This window comes from Onthophagus taurus, chromosome 8, assembly GCF_036711975.1.
Source record: "Onthophagus taurus isolate NC chromosome 8, IU_Otau_3.0, whole genome shotgun sequence".
NCBI lineage: Eukaryota > Metazoa > Arthropoda > Insecta > Coleoptera > Scarabaeidae > Onthophagus > Onthophagus taurus.
The window spans coordinates 16,490,634-16,507,290 of record NC_091973.1 but is presented as its reverse complement, the minus strand read 5'-3'; the positions used below and the strand labels follow the sequence as shown (position 1 = coordinate 16,507,290).

The 16,657-nt window shown below is 31.3% G+C and overlaps 2 protein-coding genes across 2 annotated transcripts; both read left to right on the top strand.

The window, feature by feature from the left end:
* The first annotated feature begins 9,623 nt into the window (after positions 1-9,623).
* On the top strand, positions 9,624-10,271 carry LOC139431297 (EPM2A-interacting protein 1-like). The gene has a single exon (XM_071198945.1). The coding sequence runs from the start codon at positions 9,624-9,626 to the stop codon at positions 10,269-10,271; it is 648 nt and encodes a 215-aa protein (XP_071055046.1).
* A 694-nt stretch (positions 10,272-10,965) lies between these two features.
* LOC111420137 (general transcription factor II-I repeat domain-containing protein 2-like) lies at positions 10,966-11,793 on the top strand. The gene has a single exon (XM_023053055.2). It carries the CDS (start codon positions 10,966-10,968, stop codon positions 11,791-11,793), a length of 828 nt encoding a protein of 275 aa, XP_022908823.2.
* The last annotated feature ends 4,864 nt before the right edge of the window (positions 11,794-16,657 follow it).

Here is a 16,657-nt window from a genome sequence, read left to right as displayed (position 1 = left end):
TCAGAAAACAAATGAGCAACGAATAACACTTGCAGTTTTTTAAATGGCAATGTACCCTTTCGTTAGGCTCATTTGATAGAGATTTTTTTTCTCTTTACGATGACGTAAAATTTTAGTAAATTGTTTATTAAGAAAATTTAACTAATAACATTAATCTAGATATTCGAGATCGTCAAGTACCTCGACGTAACTCGAATTATTGGAGATGTACACTAATTTTTCGCTTATTTGTTTTATTTTGTATGTAAATTTAATTTACGGTAATAATTTGAGATACTTGACGATCTCGGATATCTAGATTAATGGTATTGATTAATTTTTATTAATAAACAATTTATACATTTTTTTCAAAAATTTTCTGATGTAAGGGTACAAAAATTTTACGCCATCCTCAAGAGAAAAGTAATTTCTATCAAATGAGCCTAACGAATGAATACGTTGCCATTTAAAAAACTGCAAGTGTTATTCGTTACTCATTTGTTTTCTGAATTAAAAACAATTTGATGCAGTCTTATTATGGCAAATAAAATATTAAACAACTTTTGTATAAAAGATTTTTTTATAAAGTTGATACCTACCAAGATATATAGTATATTCCATACATAATGGACCTATAGTATGAATATCCATAATTAATATTTTTTTATTACAGGTACAGGGGCAATTGAATATTTGTCAGAGAGCCCAATGCTATTTTGTTATATATATTAATGACAAGGAACCACTATTTGTTGAAATAATTGGAAGAGATGCAGAATTATGGAAAAACGTCGTGTTGCCAAAATTGAAGTCGTTTTATATGGATGTCATGCTTCCAGAAATTATAGAACCAACACATAATTCTGTTTAAAAAATAATTTTCCTTTTTAGTGTGTATGGGGCGACCTATGTGGAGAAAAATTGTGGTAATCATGATTGATTCCGCTTAATCAATTTTTTAATTTTCCTTTAATTAATTTCTTTAAATTTTTACTATTTGTAAACAGCTTACTATCAACTTCATTAAATATATCTGCAGCAATATTAGTAATAGAACAGGAAATCGTGATTCGGATTTTATCAAATTTTGGCCAGGTGTAAAATTAAGTACAAAATTAATACTATTACTCGCTTCTGTTTTGAAATTCCGCCCATTTTACCCGATCATTATCGCTTTTTCAATAAAATTGTGCAAATTTTAAATTATTCACTGACCATAATTTTAAAATGCAGACGTTTTGAGATTATAGCTTACAAACATTATTTTTATGTTAACTGTTTGTATAATCCTGCTGAGCAAATAACAATTTTCATATTATATTGTAATATCTAGATATTTTCTGATAACCCTTGATTTAATTGCTGACCAGGTACTATTGCTGCTTTTTTATAGAATACATATTATGCTGACAACTGTTACTGACGGAATATTGGAAAAAAACATTTAATTATATGGATGTCATGCTTCCAGAAATTATAGAATCAACACATAATTCTGTTTAAAAAATAATTTTCCTTTTTAGTGTGTATGGGGCGACCTATGTGGAGAAAAATTGTGGTAATCATGATTGATTCCGCTTAATCAATTTTTTAATTTTCCTTTAATTAATTTCTTTAAATTTTTACTATTTGTAAACAGCTTACTATCAACTTCATTAAATATATCTGCAGCAATATTAGTAATAGAACAGGAAATCGTGATTCGGATTTTATCAAATTTTGGCCAGGTGTAAAATTAAGTACAAAATTAATACTATTACTCGCTTCTGTTTTGAAATTCCGCCCATTTTACCCGATCATTATCGCTTTTTCAATAAAATTGTGCAAATTTTAAATTATTCACTGACCATAATTTTAAAATGCAGACGTTTTGAGATTATAGCTTACAAACATTATTTTTATGTTAACTGTTTGTATAATCCTGCTGAGCAAATAACAATTTTCATATTATATTGTAATATCTAGATATTTTCTGATAACCCTTGATTTAATTGCTGACCAGGTACTATTGCTGCTTTTTTATAGAATACATATTATGCTGACAACTGTTACTGACGGAATATTGGAAAAAAACATTTAATTAACACCCATTGTTTAATGTTTTTTTTTATATTCTATTTTCCATAACACTAATTAACTCTATCCACTGTTGGATAATAAAGTTTATTTATGTTACTATGTTTCGCCTTTTATTTTGGATTAATATTGTTTTTTAAACATCGATACAATTAATATACGCATAATATCCGCAAACCGCTTACTAAATTACAAAATTACATTGAAAAAAAATTTAATAATTAGCGCCATCTATGAGGCGTATGGCAAAGCTTTGTTTTACTGATTTCTTCTTTACGAATTCCCAATATTTTGATGAAATCGCACATTTTTCGATTTACTCAAATTTCGAGATAATAACAATTCAATTTTACGTCTAATTACACGTAACGTCTTCCTACATTCTACTAGTATCCTTGAAGCGTTGGCATCTCAATTTAATGTTTAATTTCTCGTAAAAGTCGCTTTACATCAAGTGTTATTTATGACAAACTTTAAGATTTTTTTATGTTACAAATACAGCAATTTTACAACGCGGAACACTTCAATGTGTAGAAAAATATGTGTACTTCAATTCTGTGTATTCACTTTTCCATAATAATTTGCCATTAAGTTGTATTTTGGGTAAAAAGTAACCTCTACCGGCACATATAAAAATGGCCATTTAAACACTTAAATGTAACACCATTTATCTCATAATTTCTAATATTCTCTTTTTATTGTGTTTAATCGTGCCCGTAATATAATTTAATATACATCGTTTAAGCCAAGAGTAGTCTTGTTTTTTTACCTATTTTCATAGTACAACATGTAGTGACATTCGTCGTATTTTTATGGCTTTTATGTAGCGATGCCACTTTAGACTGAACCAGTGCCTAAGCGATGCACGCGTCTGTCGGTCGCCGTTTTACCCGTTCAATATCGTTTGAAAGCGCACTCGTCTATGTGGCGTTGTTTTTTTTCGGGACAACGGAATTGTCTCAGAAATCGCCTGTCTGGGGATTGTTATGCTATATAAGGTGGTCGGAGATGACGAAGAAATCAATACAGTTACGATTGACAAAGCAAAATGCCGAGAAAAGAGAAAAGTCTTTCAAACAAAATTACTTTGTTGGACAAAATTAAAAGTCAGCCAGCGAATACAAGCCTTCGAAATTTCGCAGTAATTACTGGTACACCAAAGTCTACTGTAGCGCGTCGTTTACAACAAGAACACGACCTGCGTGAAAAATGGACGAAACAGGAAGATCGCACGAGGTTGTCTAAAGGAAATCGTGATGGAAAAGATCACAGAAGTTAAAGAAGCGTTGCATAAATGTTTTTCCGTAGCTAATGGATAGAAGTCAGAAGAGATTGCGAAAAAACTGGAACACAACGAATTTAAAGCAACAAATGGATGGTTATCTCGATGGAAAGCAAGACACAAAAGGGAAGCGCTGATAGTGAAAGCGCTGAACATTGGAAACACACGAAAATTCCAACTTTTATAAAGATTTCTGTGCAGACGACATCTATAATATGCTGGCGAAATTATGACTTTATTATCGAGCTACACCAAACGGATCCTTGTGTTATTCGCATATTGCACTGTTTGGATACAAAAAAGAACTGAACCGCATTACTATTCTATGCTGCGCCAATATGTCTGGAACTGACAAACGAAAAGTGGCCGTTACAGGAAAAAGTACTAAGTCTCGATATTTTAGGTGCTTAAGAATGGAGGGTTTGCCAGTGGAGTACCACGCCAACAAAAATGCGTGCATGACTTTCGAAATTTTTCGAAGTTGGCTTTTGAGGTGGTATAAAGAATTGAAAAATAAAGAAAGAAAAATTGTATTGCTTCTTAACAATTGTACGGCACACCCTCATACAAATAATTTAAAGAATAATAGTCTTGTATCGTATTTGACCATTTTGGTGACGTAGTAAATCGGTTTATCTGCGGTGTTTAAAAATATCTTCTAGTTTAAAGGTTATTTTTTCTTTGTAGATAATTTTATCAAATAAACTTTTATTCAAAACTTAAAAATTAGTAGTAACAAAATGATTGTTTCAAAAACCTAACGGTTAATTAATCAAAACATTTCAAATTAAATTAAAATAGTCTTGTATCGTATTTGACCATTTTGTTCAAATAATGTGGTTCATCTGCTTGAAAAGGTTCGTAGTCGTCAAAAATTGTTGGAGGAAATAATTTAGTCTTGTATGATAAAAGGTGGTTTCAATAGTATTCTTTTTAGTCGATGAAGTAAATTTAATGTGTAAATTAGTTGGTTGTTGCAGATATTTAAGAAAATTCTTATCCAAGTTACATCCAATCTCAAAAACTGGGTTATTTGCGGTAACTTTAATGTTCTCCTTCAATAGTTTACGTTTGATATTTTCATTTAAATTTGATAAACCACAAAATTTTAAACTCAACGCCAACACATCGCAGGCCACATGCATCGACATTAACACTTGGTATTTTTTGAAGCATCGGTTAATGGCAAAAACGTCTCTTCTAAATTATATTGAATGCTGGACTTCGGGTTGAGTTTCATGACAGAAAATCTCGAAGTTAATCGGTTTGCCGCCATTAATCTTGTATCTTTACTTCCTTTCGATTTTTGGGGATCTTTTATGGAATATTCCCATAATTCTTTAATCTCGTATTGTCTTAACCAATTAGAATGTATTCAAATACAGGAATAATCCCTTTTTAATTTTTCAATCCCACGATCAATTAATAATTTGAATGATTGAATCGGAGTTAAAGTTGGTATTCTTAATTTCCCCTTCGATATTTCCTTTAGGATTTTTGATATCATACTCGGTTCTACATCTGAAAAATAAAATTGATAAGCCGTATAATTTGCAATGGCAAAATCGTCAAATAAACTTTGAAATGAGAGTTTTAAATCATCCACGGTTTCACATTCAGTAAAAAGATTGCATAAAATATTCGTTATGTAACTTTCGTTATTACGTGAATTTCCCAAATTTAAATTATCTTTTAATTTAGTAACCGGACGTGATTTTAAAAAAATTATTCCGAAATTATGAAGTATCTCAGTATAGTGTTTCGATGATGCATTTAATACAACATTAAGAATATTAGTGTTAGATTTCGTTATTAAATTAATTAAAAATTTTAGATGGTTCAATTCTTTAAAATATTGATTTAGCACTGAACTTTCATGACCAGTAACTGTTTTAATTGTCAAATTAATTGAATCAATTCACTCTGGAATATCATAGTGAAAAGATGATCAATGAACGTTACAAGTGATCGATCCAGAACAACGTCATTTTAATGACGATGAATTTGTGGAGCCATTCAAATTACGAGTACTTTTAATTAAAACCCATGTTTTTAACTGCAGAAACAACCGATTGACTAAATTCTTTTAAATGCTCATTTTTAAATAGATCAACCTCTCATTTCCTTCACCCATTACCACAACAATCCAAAATAAATACTTGAGATCTAATTAAGTTAGTTTTGGTTTGTTTAGCTAATTGTATAACAATTTTTTGTTTTATTTTTAGTCAATCGGTTGTTTCTGCAGTTAAAAACAAGGGTTTTAATTAAAAGTACTCGTAATTTGTATGGCTCCACAAATTCATCGTCATTAAAATGACGTTGTTCTGGATCGATCACTTGTAACGTTCATTGATCATCTTTTCACTATGATATTCCAGAGTGGATTTTGATTCAATTAATTTGACAATTAAAACAGTTACTGGTCATGAAGGTTCAGTGCTAAATCAATATTTTAAAGAATTGAACCATCTAAAATGTTTAATTAATCTAATAACGAAATCTAACACTGATATTCTTAATGTTATATTAAATGCATCATCGAAACATTATGCTAAGATACTTCATGATTTTAAAATAATTTTTTTAAAATCACGTCCGGTTACTAAATTAGAAGATAATTTAAATGTAGGGAATTTACGTGATAACGAAAGTTACATAACGTATATTTTATGCAATCTTTTTACTCAATGTGAAACCGTGGAAGATTTAAAACTCGCATTTCAAAGTTTATTTGACGATTTTGCCATTGCAAATTATACCGTTTATCCCTTTCATTTTTCAGATGTAGAACCGAGTATGATATCAAAAATCCTAAGTGAAATGTCGAAGGGAAAATTAAGAATACCAACTTTAACACCGATTCAATCATTCAAGTAATTAATTGATTGTGGGATTGAAAAATTAAAATGGGATTATTCCTGCATTTTAATACATTCTAATTGCTTAAGACAATACAAGATTATAGAATTATAGAAATATTCCATAAAAGATCCCCAAAAATCGAAAGGAAGTAAAGATTCAAGATTAATGGCGGCAAACCGATTAACTTCGAGATTTTCTGTCATGAAACTCAACCCGAAGTCCAGCATTCAATATAATTTAGAAGAGACGTTTTTGCCATTAACCGATGCTTCAAAAAAATACCAAGTGTTAATGTCGATGCATGTGGCCTGCGATGTGTTGTCGTTGAGTTTCAAATTTTGTGGTTTATCAAGTTTAAATGAAAATATCAAACATATATTATTGAAGGAGGAAATTAAAGTTACCCCAAATAACCCAGTTTTTGAGATTGGATGTAACTTTGATAAGAATTTTCTTAAATATGTGCAACAACCAACAAATTTACACATTAAATATACTTCACCGACTAAAAAGGATACTATTGAAACCACTTTTTATCATATAAGAATTAAATTATTTTTTCCAACCATTAATGATGACTACGAACCTTTTCAAGCAGATGAACCGCATTACTACGTCACCAAAATGGTCAAATACGATACAAGACTATTTTAATTTAATTTTAAATGTTTTGGTTAATTAACCGTTAAGTTTTTGTTTGAAAAAATCATTTCGTTACTAGAAATTTTTAAGTTTTGAATAAAAGTTTATTTGATAAAATTATCTACAAAGAAAAGATAACCTTTAACCCTTCATCAGTGTGGTGAGGTATAACATACCCCAACCATTATATTTTGCCAAATATTTTGGAATATGTTACTACTAACGTCATCTAATTTTTAGTAGCAGGAGCAACTTGGGAAAAATAAAATAATGAATATAGAATACGATTGTGGTATGCTATACTCCACCCATGTGTGGGCACCAATATAGGCAAAACACAACGGTCGTATTTTTAAGGAGAACAGTTCGCTAGATTTCGCTGAACTCATGAGAACACGCACACATACACGCATATGTATATACTTGACATTTGACATTGCAAATAATAAACATAACTAACCTAACTAACTTTAAAGTTATCAACTGTAATTAAATAGTTCAGTTTCGTTCACTTTATTTTGGATTATAAATTGTAAAATGGGATTGTAATTATGTTAAGACGCTACTATAAGAGATTGAAATTTTAAGTTATTAAAAGAATTTTTTAGAAGAGGATAATGTTTGGAGTCGGCATAAGCAAAATAAGTTGTTAAAAACGTAATCGTATCTAAAAATAAACAAACAACAGTAACAATAAACAGACACGACTTTTAGGAAGCAACTTGAGAGTATACACATTACTAAAAAATATTAACAATGTTGTAAATTTCAAAACGGATGTAGGTAAGATAGGTGCACATTATGCTGGCATAATCAACAGCTTAAAGATATAACAAATGGCTCACATATATATACCAATAGATGGAGCCTTATAATATAAAATACAGGGTTAAATAAAAACTAGGTTTAATGCGTGGTGATGACGAGATAGAAGACCGTACTCTCGTTGTAACCGTTGAGGCGTAGGTTTTTGACGTATATCGGTTTACCGAGTTATAATTAGTTTTTATTAAGTTTTAAATTGTGATGTTTAAAAATATTACTATTGACGATTAAAGTTTTGGGTAAGTTATCACGTTATGATAGTCGAATATTTTTTGAGTGTCGGATTAAGGTTGAAATATAAATTTTAATTGCGGAGTCTAACCAAAATCATTGTTGCAGATCAAAGTTAATAATTGTAAGAATTGTATTTGAAAATGGAATAAATTTCCGAAACGTCATACAAAAAAATGTTACGTTGAAATATCATTTCAAAAAATTAGAAGTTAAATAAATGGTTGTCAAATGTGTCCTTTTTATTGAAAAAAACACATGGTTGTTTGATTTATTTTATAAATTAAAAAAATTAATATAGAAGAATACCTCTAAAAAACAAATTAAAATCAGAAATTAAAATAAAGAGTTATAAAACTGTCTGTGGTTTGAGATATTTTGTGTTAATGGTATATACATATTATTTTTTTAAAATTGGCAGATGGTACATGTTGGGACATGTATTTGTGGTACATAATGGGACGCGTCCCAACATATAGCACGTCAAAAGAAATGTTGACTACTATAGAGAACCAGAAAGTCTAACCCTAAAATACTTCCTTAAAAGAAAGTAAATGTTTTCATACAGAATATAAACCGAAAATGAAAACAGCAGCGGAAAGTATTGCTATTCACTTAGTAAATCTGCCTTGCACCGAATGTGGTCCAAGTATAAACAAATAAATGACGATGAAAAAAAATTTTTTTGTTTTCAGAAAAAACATGGATGTTCTCAAATTTTTACTGATGAAGAAGTGAAAGCATTGTCTAATTACTTATGTGTTACGGTTTGACTATCAAAGACACTTACGAACTAGCATTTCGATTTGCTACTGCCAACAATAAGACCATCCTTGCATCTTGGAATACAAAAAATCAGCAGGCGTTGAGTGGATTTGATTATTTCGGAAGAGGCAGGCTCATTTGAGTTTAACTTCTCCAGAACCAACTAGCTTAAGCCGCGCTATTAGTTTCAATAGGCACAATGTATCAACATTTTTTGACAACCTTGAAAAGGTAATGTCGAAACATAATTACACAATTAATCAAATATGTAATTGTTACGAGACTGGTATGACTACCGTCCACAAACCACCAAGGATAATTGCTTCGAGTGGTCAAAAGCAAGTGAGAAAAGTTGTCAGTGCTGAAAGGGGACTTCTTGTTACCAGAAAGGGAAAGAAGAAAATTATTCTTTGATTTTGATTTCACCAAATATAATAATATTTAGGATGTTTTCAAGCCCCTGACTACATAAAAAGAAACATTTATGTTTTGTTAATTAGTTTTCAGTTTTGTTAAAAGAAATGTGATTTTACTTTTATAAAAAAATATACTTTTCTCTTGAAATAATTAATGTCCCATAGTGCAACGGTGGCCAAACTGTGGCTCGCGAGCCGCATGCGGCTCTTCGATGATATTATTGCGGCTCAACTAACAATTCAAATAATAAAAAATCTTCGAAGAAAAAAGATTCCCCGAACATTTGCAGAGCAAACGTCGTTACTTGTGGCGAATAAGGAAGCTATAAATCAATACGTCTGATACAGATTTCGGGGAAGAACCTTTTTACAGTATTCAATTCACTCGAACTATCGCGACCCTATACGGTGATTGTGTTTGTCAGTCTCTCTTCTTGAATAAAAACGGTAGGTAACGATTTAAATAAAATACTTCACATTATATGAATGTTATTTAATGTTATTAATATTTACTATTATAGATAAAATATTGATTTACTAAGATGACCCCTCCAAATAAACGAAAGCGGAAGTATGCCGACGAAAACCAAAATTTTAATGAGGAATGGGAAGAAGATTATGCTTTTATAGAAAAAAATGGCAATGCTGTCTGTATAATTTGTAACTCAACCGTGAACAATTATAAGGTAGGAAATTTAAAACGTCATTATGAAAAACTCCATTCCGAATTTATATCTGAATATCCGGCAAAATCGGAGTTAAGAATTAAAAAACTACAATCGCTAAAGTCTTCAATTAATAATCAAGGCAATTTTATGTCAAAATTTACTGAAGAATCTAAATGTGTAACAGAAGTTAGTTTTAAAATAGCGTGGAACATAGCAAGAGCGAAACGGCCATATACTGAGGGAGATTTTATTAAACAAAATATTATTGATACAATTAAATCATTAGATACCAATAATACAAAACTTTTAAAGTTGATAGGTGGCATTCCAGTTTCACGACATACAGTAGAACGCCGAATTGCAGAAATAACTGTAGATTTATTATCGCAATTACATAAAGACATAAAGAATTGTGTAGCATTTAGTTTGGCGCTTGATGAATCAACGGATATCACCGATCAACCTCAGCAATTTTTATTCGTTTCGTATTTGAAGATGGAGTCACGCGAAAAGAATTATTAGATCTCATTGCTTTAAAAGATACTACACGTGGTATCGATATTAAAGAAGCTTTTGATGCCGCCGTTAAAGATATCCCGAAAAACAAACTAATAAGTATAGCCACTTGTTTAAAAAGTTTAATTTATTTACATTTTGTTTATTTTATAGAATTGTTAAAAAATGTATTATGTTTTCTTTTCATTCACATATTTTATTATTATTTTATTTTTAAATTCAAATATTATTTCATATCGTATTTCTTGTTCCTGTTTGTCTTGTATAAAAGTCTTGTTTTTCGAATAAATGTTCTCTTTTGTCGTTCAGATTTCGTGGTGTTTAATTCAAAACCTGTTCCCCCAAAAAGTTATTTCGATTTTCAATTCCCGAAAAATACCCCTTTAATTCCGCGAAAGTTTTCGTTTAACAGCACTGATGGAGCAGCTGCAATGGTAGGGAAAATGTTGGATTAATAGGGCTCCTGAAAAAAGATGAAAATATTCCAGATTTTATTCCCATCCATTGCATTGTACATCGCGAACATCTTATCGCCAAACACTTTAATTTTATTCATGTGTTTACACCGCTCATCAAAATCGTAAATTTTATTCGAACTAATGTAAAAAATCATCGCCAATTTCGTAATTTTATTGACGAACTTGATTTAAATGAACAAGTAAATGATTTATCATTATACTGCATAGTGAGGTGGTTATCAATGTACGATGTCCTGAATAGGTTTGTAATATTGTTAGAACCAATTATTGATTTTTTAGATGAAAAAAAACAAACATATCCGCAATTAAAGGATAAAGAATGGCTCTATGATTTAATGTTCTTCACTGATACAATGGAGCATTTAAAAAAATTAAATTTATTGTTGCAAGGTAAGGACAAGAATATCTCAGAGTTGAGTCAAAGCATTTTCAGTTTTAAAAGAAAGATACAACTTTTTGAACAAGACGTAATGGATAAGACATTCAATCACTTTCCTCGATTAAAGGAAGCTGCTTCAGAATATGATATTTCTTTAACAGTCATCATTAATTATCAGACAAAATTAAAAAACCTGTACAACGATTTTGAAGATCGATTTACGGATTTAGTTGCACTGAAACCATCAATTGCATTTTTGTTAAATCCGTTTGAAATTGATATCCATAATAATGGTTTTAAATTATTAAAATGTTTACTACCAGAGACGGCTTCCGGAGAGATAGAATTAATTGACATGCAAGAAGATCAAGGTCTCCACATGTTACACAAATCGGCAAAATCAATAAATGAATTCTGGAAATGTGTACCAGCAGTTAAATACAACAATTTAAAAATTGCAGCTTATCGATTACTATCAATATTTGGATCAACATATGATGTCGAATCATTGTACTCAACAATGAAACTAATTAAATCTAAGTTTCGTTCACAATTGACTAACCAACATTTAAAGGAATTAATAAGATGTTCAACTACCAATTATCAACCTGATTTTCAAAAATTAACTTTTACATTACAAACTCATCAACCTTCAACTAGTAAGAAATAAATATGCAAAAATTACTATCATTAAATACATTGTGACTTAAAAAATTGTTTTTTTTTTATACCAAACTCTTGCGGCTCCCAATATTTTGCCTGCCTTGTCCCATTGTGTACCATATTGTGTACCATATTGTGGTCATCATTGGGACAAATGGTATATTCTGGGACACATGCCTTATTTTTGCCTCTTATCATTTTTATACTTAAAAACCTAAGATAATAGTTAGTACCTATCATAAACAGTAGCATATTTCAATCGCACCCTTGAAATACTAAGTTTCATTAAATTATCGGACAAAGAAAAAAAAAACGTCCCACTATAAACCATGCTCCCCTGTATTAAATGAAAATGAAATAATTATTTTTTCATTTCGCTCTCAAATATGTTATTCTATATCGGACTTTCGTTTGACACACTACGGTTGAATCACCCCTTTTACGAATATTTTTTGATAAAAATTAATTAAATTTGATAATCAGATCAATTATCTCCGAAAGCAAAACATTTTTATAAGAAATCAACATACCTTCAAAAGAAAGCCGTTCTTTATAAAAAACGAACTAATTCTCTAAAGAAGAGATTAACATTAGCGACGACACAGTAGCAAGTGAAGAATTGCGGCTTACGGAATGAAGCTATCAACTTCTGTTAATTGCAATTAAAGTCTAATGTGGTAAAATCTAGAGGACGGCGATACTCTGACGACGAGAAATTAATGTGCCTCGAGTTATATAAACATGAGTTATATAAACAAAAGAAAGATTATATGTTTTAACGTTCGATGAAGTAGCATTAAATCCACATTTGGAATACAACAAATACTGCGATCAAATTTATGGTTTGGAGAATGACATCATAGTTGATCATGCGTTGGTTTTTATGATACGAGGAGTAGCCCAAAAATGGAAACAAACTTTCATGCCACTTTTGTAAGGGCACTACAACAAGTCCACTATTAAAAGTACTTATAAAAAAATTATTGTTGAATTGGAAAAGGCCAACTTAACTGTTGTATTATAGCTACTGTGTGCGATCAAGCATCCACAAACAGAACAGTAATAGAAGGTAATAATTATTACATTTTACATAATTATTTATCTCAATCACGCATTCTCATGCAGGAGAGCCGAAAAAGATGCATTGAAAATAATGTGCCACCGAAAAGTAGTATTATTGTTAACAATTCCGAAATTGTGCCTCTTTATGATACTCCCCATCTTCTCAAAGGTACAAGAAATAATTTTTTAAAGAGAAATATTTGTTGGGACATAGATGGGTGAATTATAGTCGCAAAATAGGATGATATTGTTAAGGCGTATGAAATAGATTGTGGTAATGGGAAATTTCGTCTATTGCCAAAAATCAATCACCACCACATTAAAATAAATAAAATGAAGGTGTCTTGTGCAGTCCAAATATTTAGCCACACCACAGCAGCCGACATTTCATACATGGCAAAATCAAGTAAGTACATGTTGCTTGTAACAAAAAAATGATGTAACTTTATAGTTCTTATAATATGTATCTGTTTTTAGATGCCACTGATATAACCGGTACAGTGATAATGGCTAAACATGCACAAGACACCGCTGTTAGTTTAAAATTTTTTGATCAGCTATTTGACAGCTTTAATGGGGGAAGTTGTAGAGCGCCCCCTGGAAAAATACTTAAGGGTGCAGTAACAAATTCATCGAGATATCTAGTATTTTGGAGGGATACAAGAGGTAACTATCATGCATTATTATCTATAGCAAAATAAAATACATTGGCTGAAAATATGATACATGTATTTTTAATAACCGCAAATGTATTTTAATTTATGTTTATGTTGTTTCAGAAAATCTGGAGAAAATGTATTTCCAAGAGGGCACGCAGGAAAAAATAATACCTCCTAGCTTAAAAAACTGAATATAATATGCTTTAAAGACCTCACAAAAGAATTGCTTGGTAGAGGCTTTTCTTTTTATCTAGCAAGAACCTTTAATCAGCATGGCTTGGAGAACTATTTCGGCCAAGTTAGGCAGCATCGACTTCGGAATAATAATCCAACGCCAAAACAGTTTGGTGATACCCATAAAACGCTGCTGATAAGAAATAGTTAGTACGCATTCTGTGGAGGCAAACTGCGAGGAAACCTTCGACACTTCCTTACTGAAGTCGAAGGATTTTTTATCAACCCAAGTACATGAAATGGAAGATCAACAATATTCAAGAGAATTTATAGTTCCAATTTTATTTGACCAAAATTTTGCAAAAGACGAATAGATAATCGGCAGTTGGGTATGTTTGGGGACGATGCATTTGACACCGATACTTTTATCAGCGAAATCCAAAATCACGCTTGCATATGGGAATACAAATGTGAATCGTACAGCAACAAAATTGCGAAAAATAATGCATGGGTTGCCATATGCGAGAAATTTACATCCAATTTTGCAGAGAAATCGGTAAGTTTTATTTAGAGAATATATTTTATTACTAAATATTATTTTAAATATTTTTATATTTACATATAAATATAATTTTTTCAAGGAAACATATAACACAAGAAAATGCTTAACTATTAATTGGACTACTTTATTTAATTTATATTTAAATTTTACGTAATTGCCACTCTAGTTTTCCCTCATCACTTTTAAAATATTCAGCAAATTGATCCCGAATAGAATTTAAATATCGTCCACCCTGATGAGTTTGGACAGCATTTTCTTCTAAATCTTGCAAAGATTCCGGCACCGTCAAAGTCAAATCGGTAACTATCCCTTTCACGAACGAAATTGTGAAGTATACAACATGCTTTTACAATATCTATGACATCAACATATACATTCATTGGTCTATGAAAGATCCTCCATTTATTTGCGAGTATTCAAAACCAGCACTCAATATACCTCCTAGCACGGGAAAGACGATAGTTAAAAATACTTTTAGTATTACTAAGGTTGTTTCCTCAGTACGGACGCAATAAATTTTGAGATAGACTAAAAGCTTCATCACCAACAAATAAATATGGCAACAAATTGCCTCCGTCCTGGATTCGTCAGGAAGACGGAATATTAAGTGTATTTTCCTGTAGATTTCTGTAGAAAGCACTTTCTTCGAAAATAGATGAATCGCAGTGTCTACCATAGGAGCCTATATCTACGAAAGTAAATATAATTCGTAATATAATTCGAGTCACAAATAGCTAGTAAAACAAAAGAAAAATATTTTTTATAATTGATGTATAAAGAACCGGTATCTGCAATGCAGTTGGGGAAGTTTGCTCGTGCTTCACATCCCTTTGCAATGCTTAGCCATTTCCCTTCCGTTGGCTCCGGTAAGCACAAGTCTTTTAAATTTATCCAAATTTGTTGACAAACATCTCGAGTTATTCTAGCTATTGTTGTAGATCCACATCTGTACGAATACACCATATCCACAAATGTAGTTGCCATCCAGTTGCCAAATACCTGAAACAAGTTGTTAACTATTTCTATATTTTTTTTTGCAGCCACGGTATTACAAAGGAAGTAGAAAACGTTAAGGGATGGCTTTAACAGAGAAGTGAAAATAAATAAATCGACAAAAAGTGGTTCTGCTGCATCCACTAAGAGGCAGTATGTTTTTTTTTCATCCGTTGTCTTTTATACTACCATTAGCAGAAGCCAGGGCCGAAACATCAAACAGTTTAACGACTACATCTCCTCAAAATAATGAGGACGAAGAAGATCAACCACCGAAAAAAAATAGGCAAAAACTAAAAAGAAAATCAGTCGTGTCTTTGGAAGATCAACTTATAGAAACATTGTTTAAGTGCATTGAAAAAAAAATAATAGTGGCAATGATAATCTACCACATCCGGACAATTTCAGCGCTGTAATAATAATTATCACACAGTTCCTCCTAGCAATATTGCTACTCCGCTATTTACGCAGGGTTCAACGTTGTCGGTGGACTCTGCACATACAAATTCATCATTTGAAGATGTATTTCAATTGTAGATAGATAGTAGAAACAGAAAATCAACAAAATGTGTACCTACCTACGTTGTTTTATTATATCTGTAAAAAAATATGAATTCCGGGCGTACCTACCTATTGATCATGTAATTGAATTTATCTATTTACTAACCTCAAAGTTACTAGCAAGCCTCTCTTCAGCTGGAATACTTGTTCTCATATTGGTGTCAGGGCGTTCAATTTTCGATTTCAAAATTCTGATTAATTCATCAAATGAACTAATTGACATTCTAAAGTAATTAAAAAATTTCTTTTCGTCTTGCCGGAGTTTACCAAATAAATTATAAAAACTTCCTTCCTGTCGTCGTGAAAGTAGAAGTGGATGTATCCAAAGCAATCGTACCTTGCTACGTCTTCTTCTTGTAATCAAAATAAGTAGTATTACTACCCTTACTAGTCTTCAAAATCCATTGAGACTGGCGACTACAATCTCAACCACACCATAAATAAAGTAGGACAAAACAACGTTTCTGTTTTGTTTTTGATGTGGTCAGGTTGTAGTCACCTCGGCTTCAAGTGAGTTCAGTTCATATGAGGTTACCTCAACTGCAAAATTGTGGCTCCTGTACAGGCGCACTTAGGTCACGGGTTTGACCGAAAACCGAAATTTTGGGTGCTGGGTGCGGTTTGGTTTAAGTAGAATAAGCGCAAAGAAAGAAAGCCTTGACGAAAGAATTGACGTACCTGAACGTCAATTCGATTAACTTAATTATTATATTTTGTTTCAATTTATTATTGCTATATTATTGGGTTACTTTATTTTATCCTTGTGTTGGGGATGGTTTACCCAACGTAGATTTTGGGATGCTGACGAGGTTTTTTTGAAAGTATGGACAGAACTAACGCTCCACAGTTTATTAACGTGC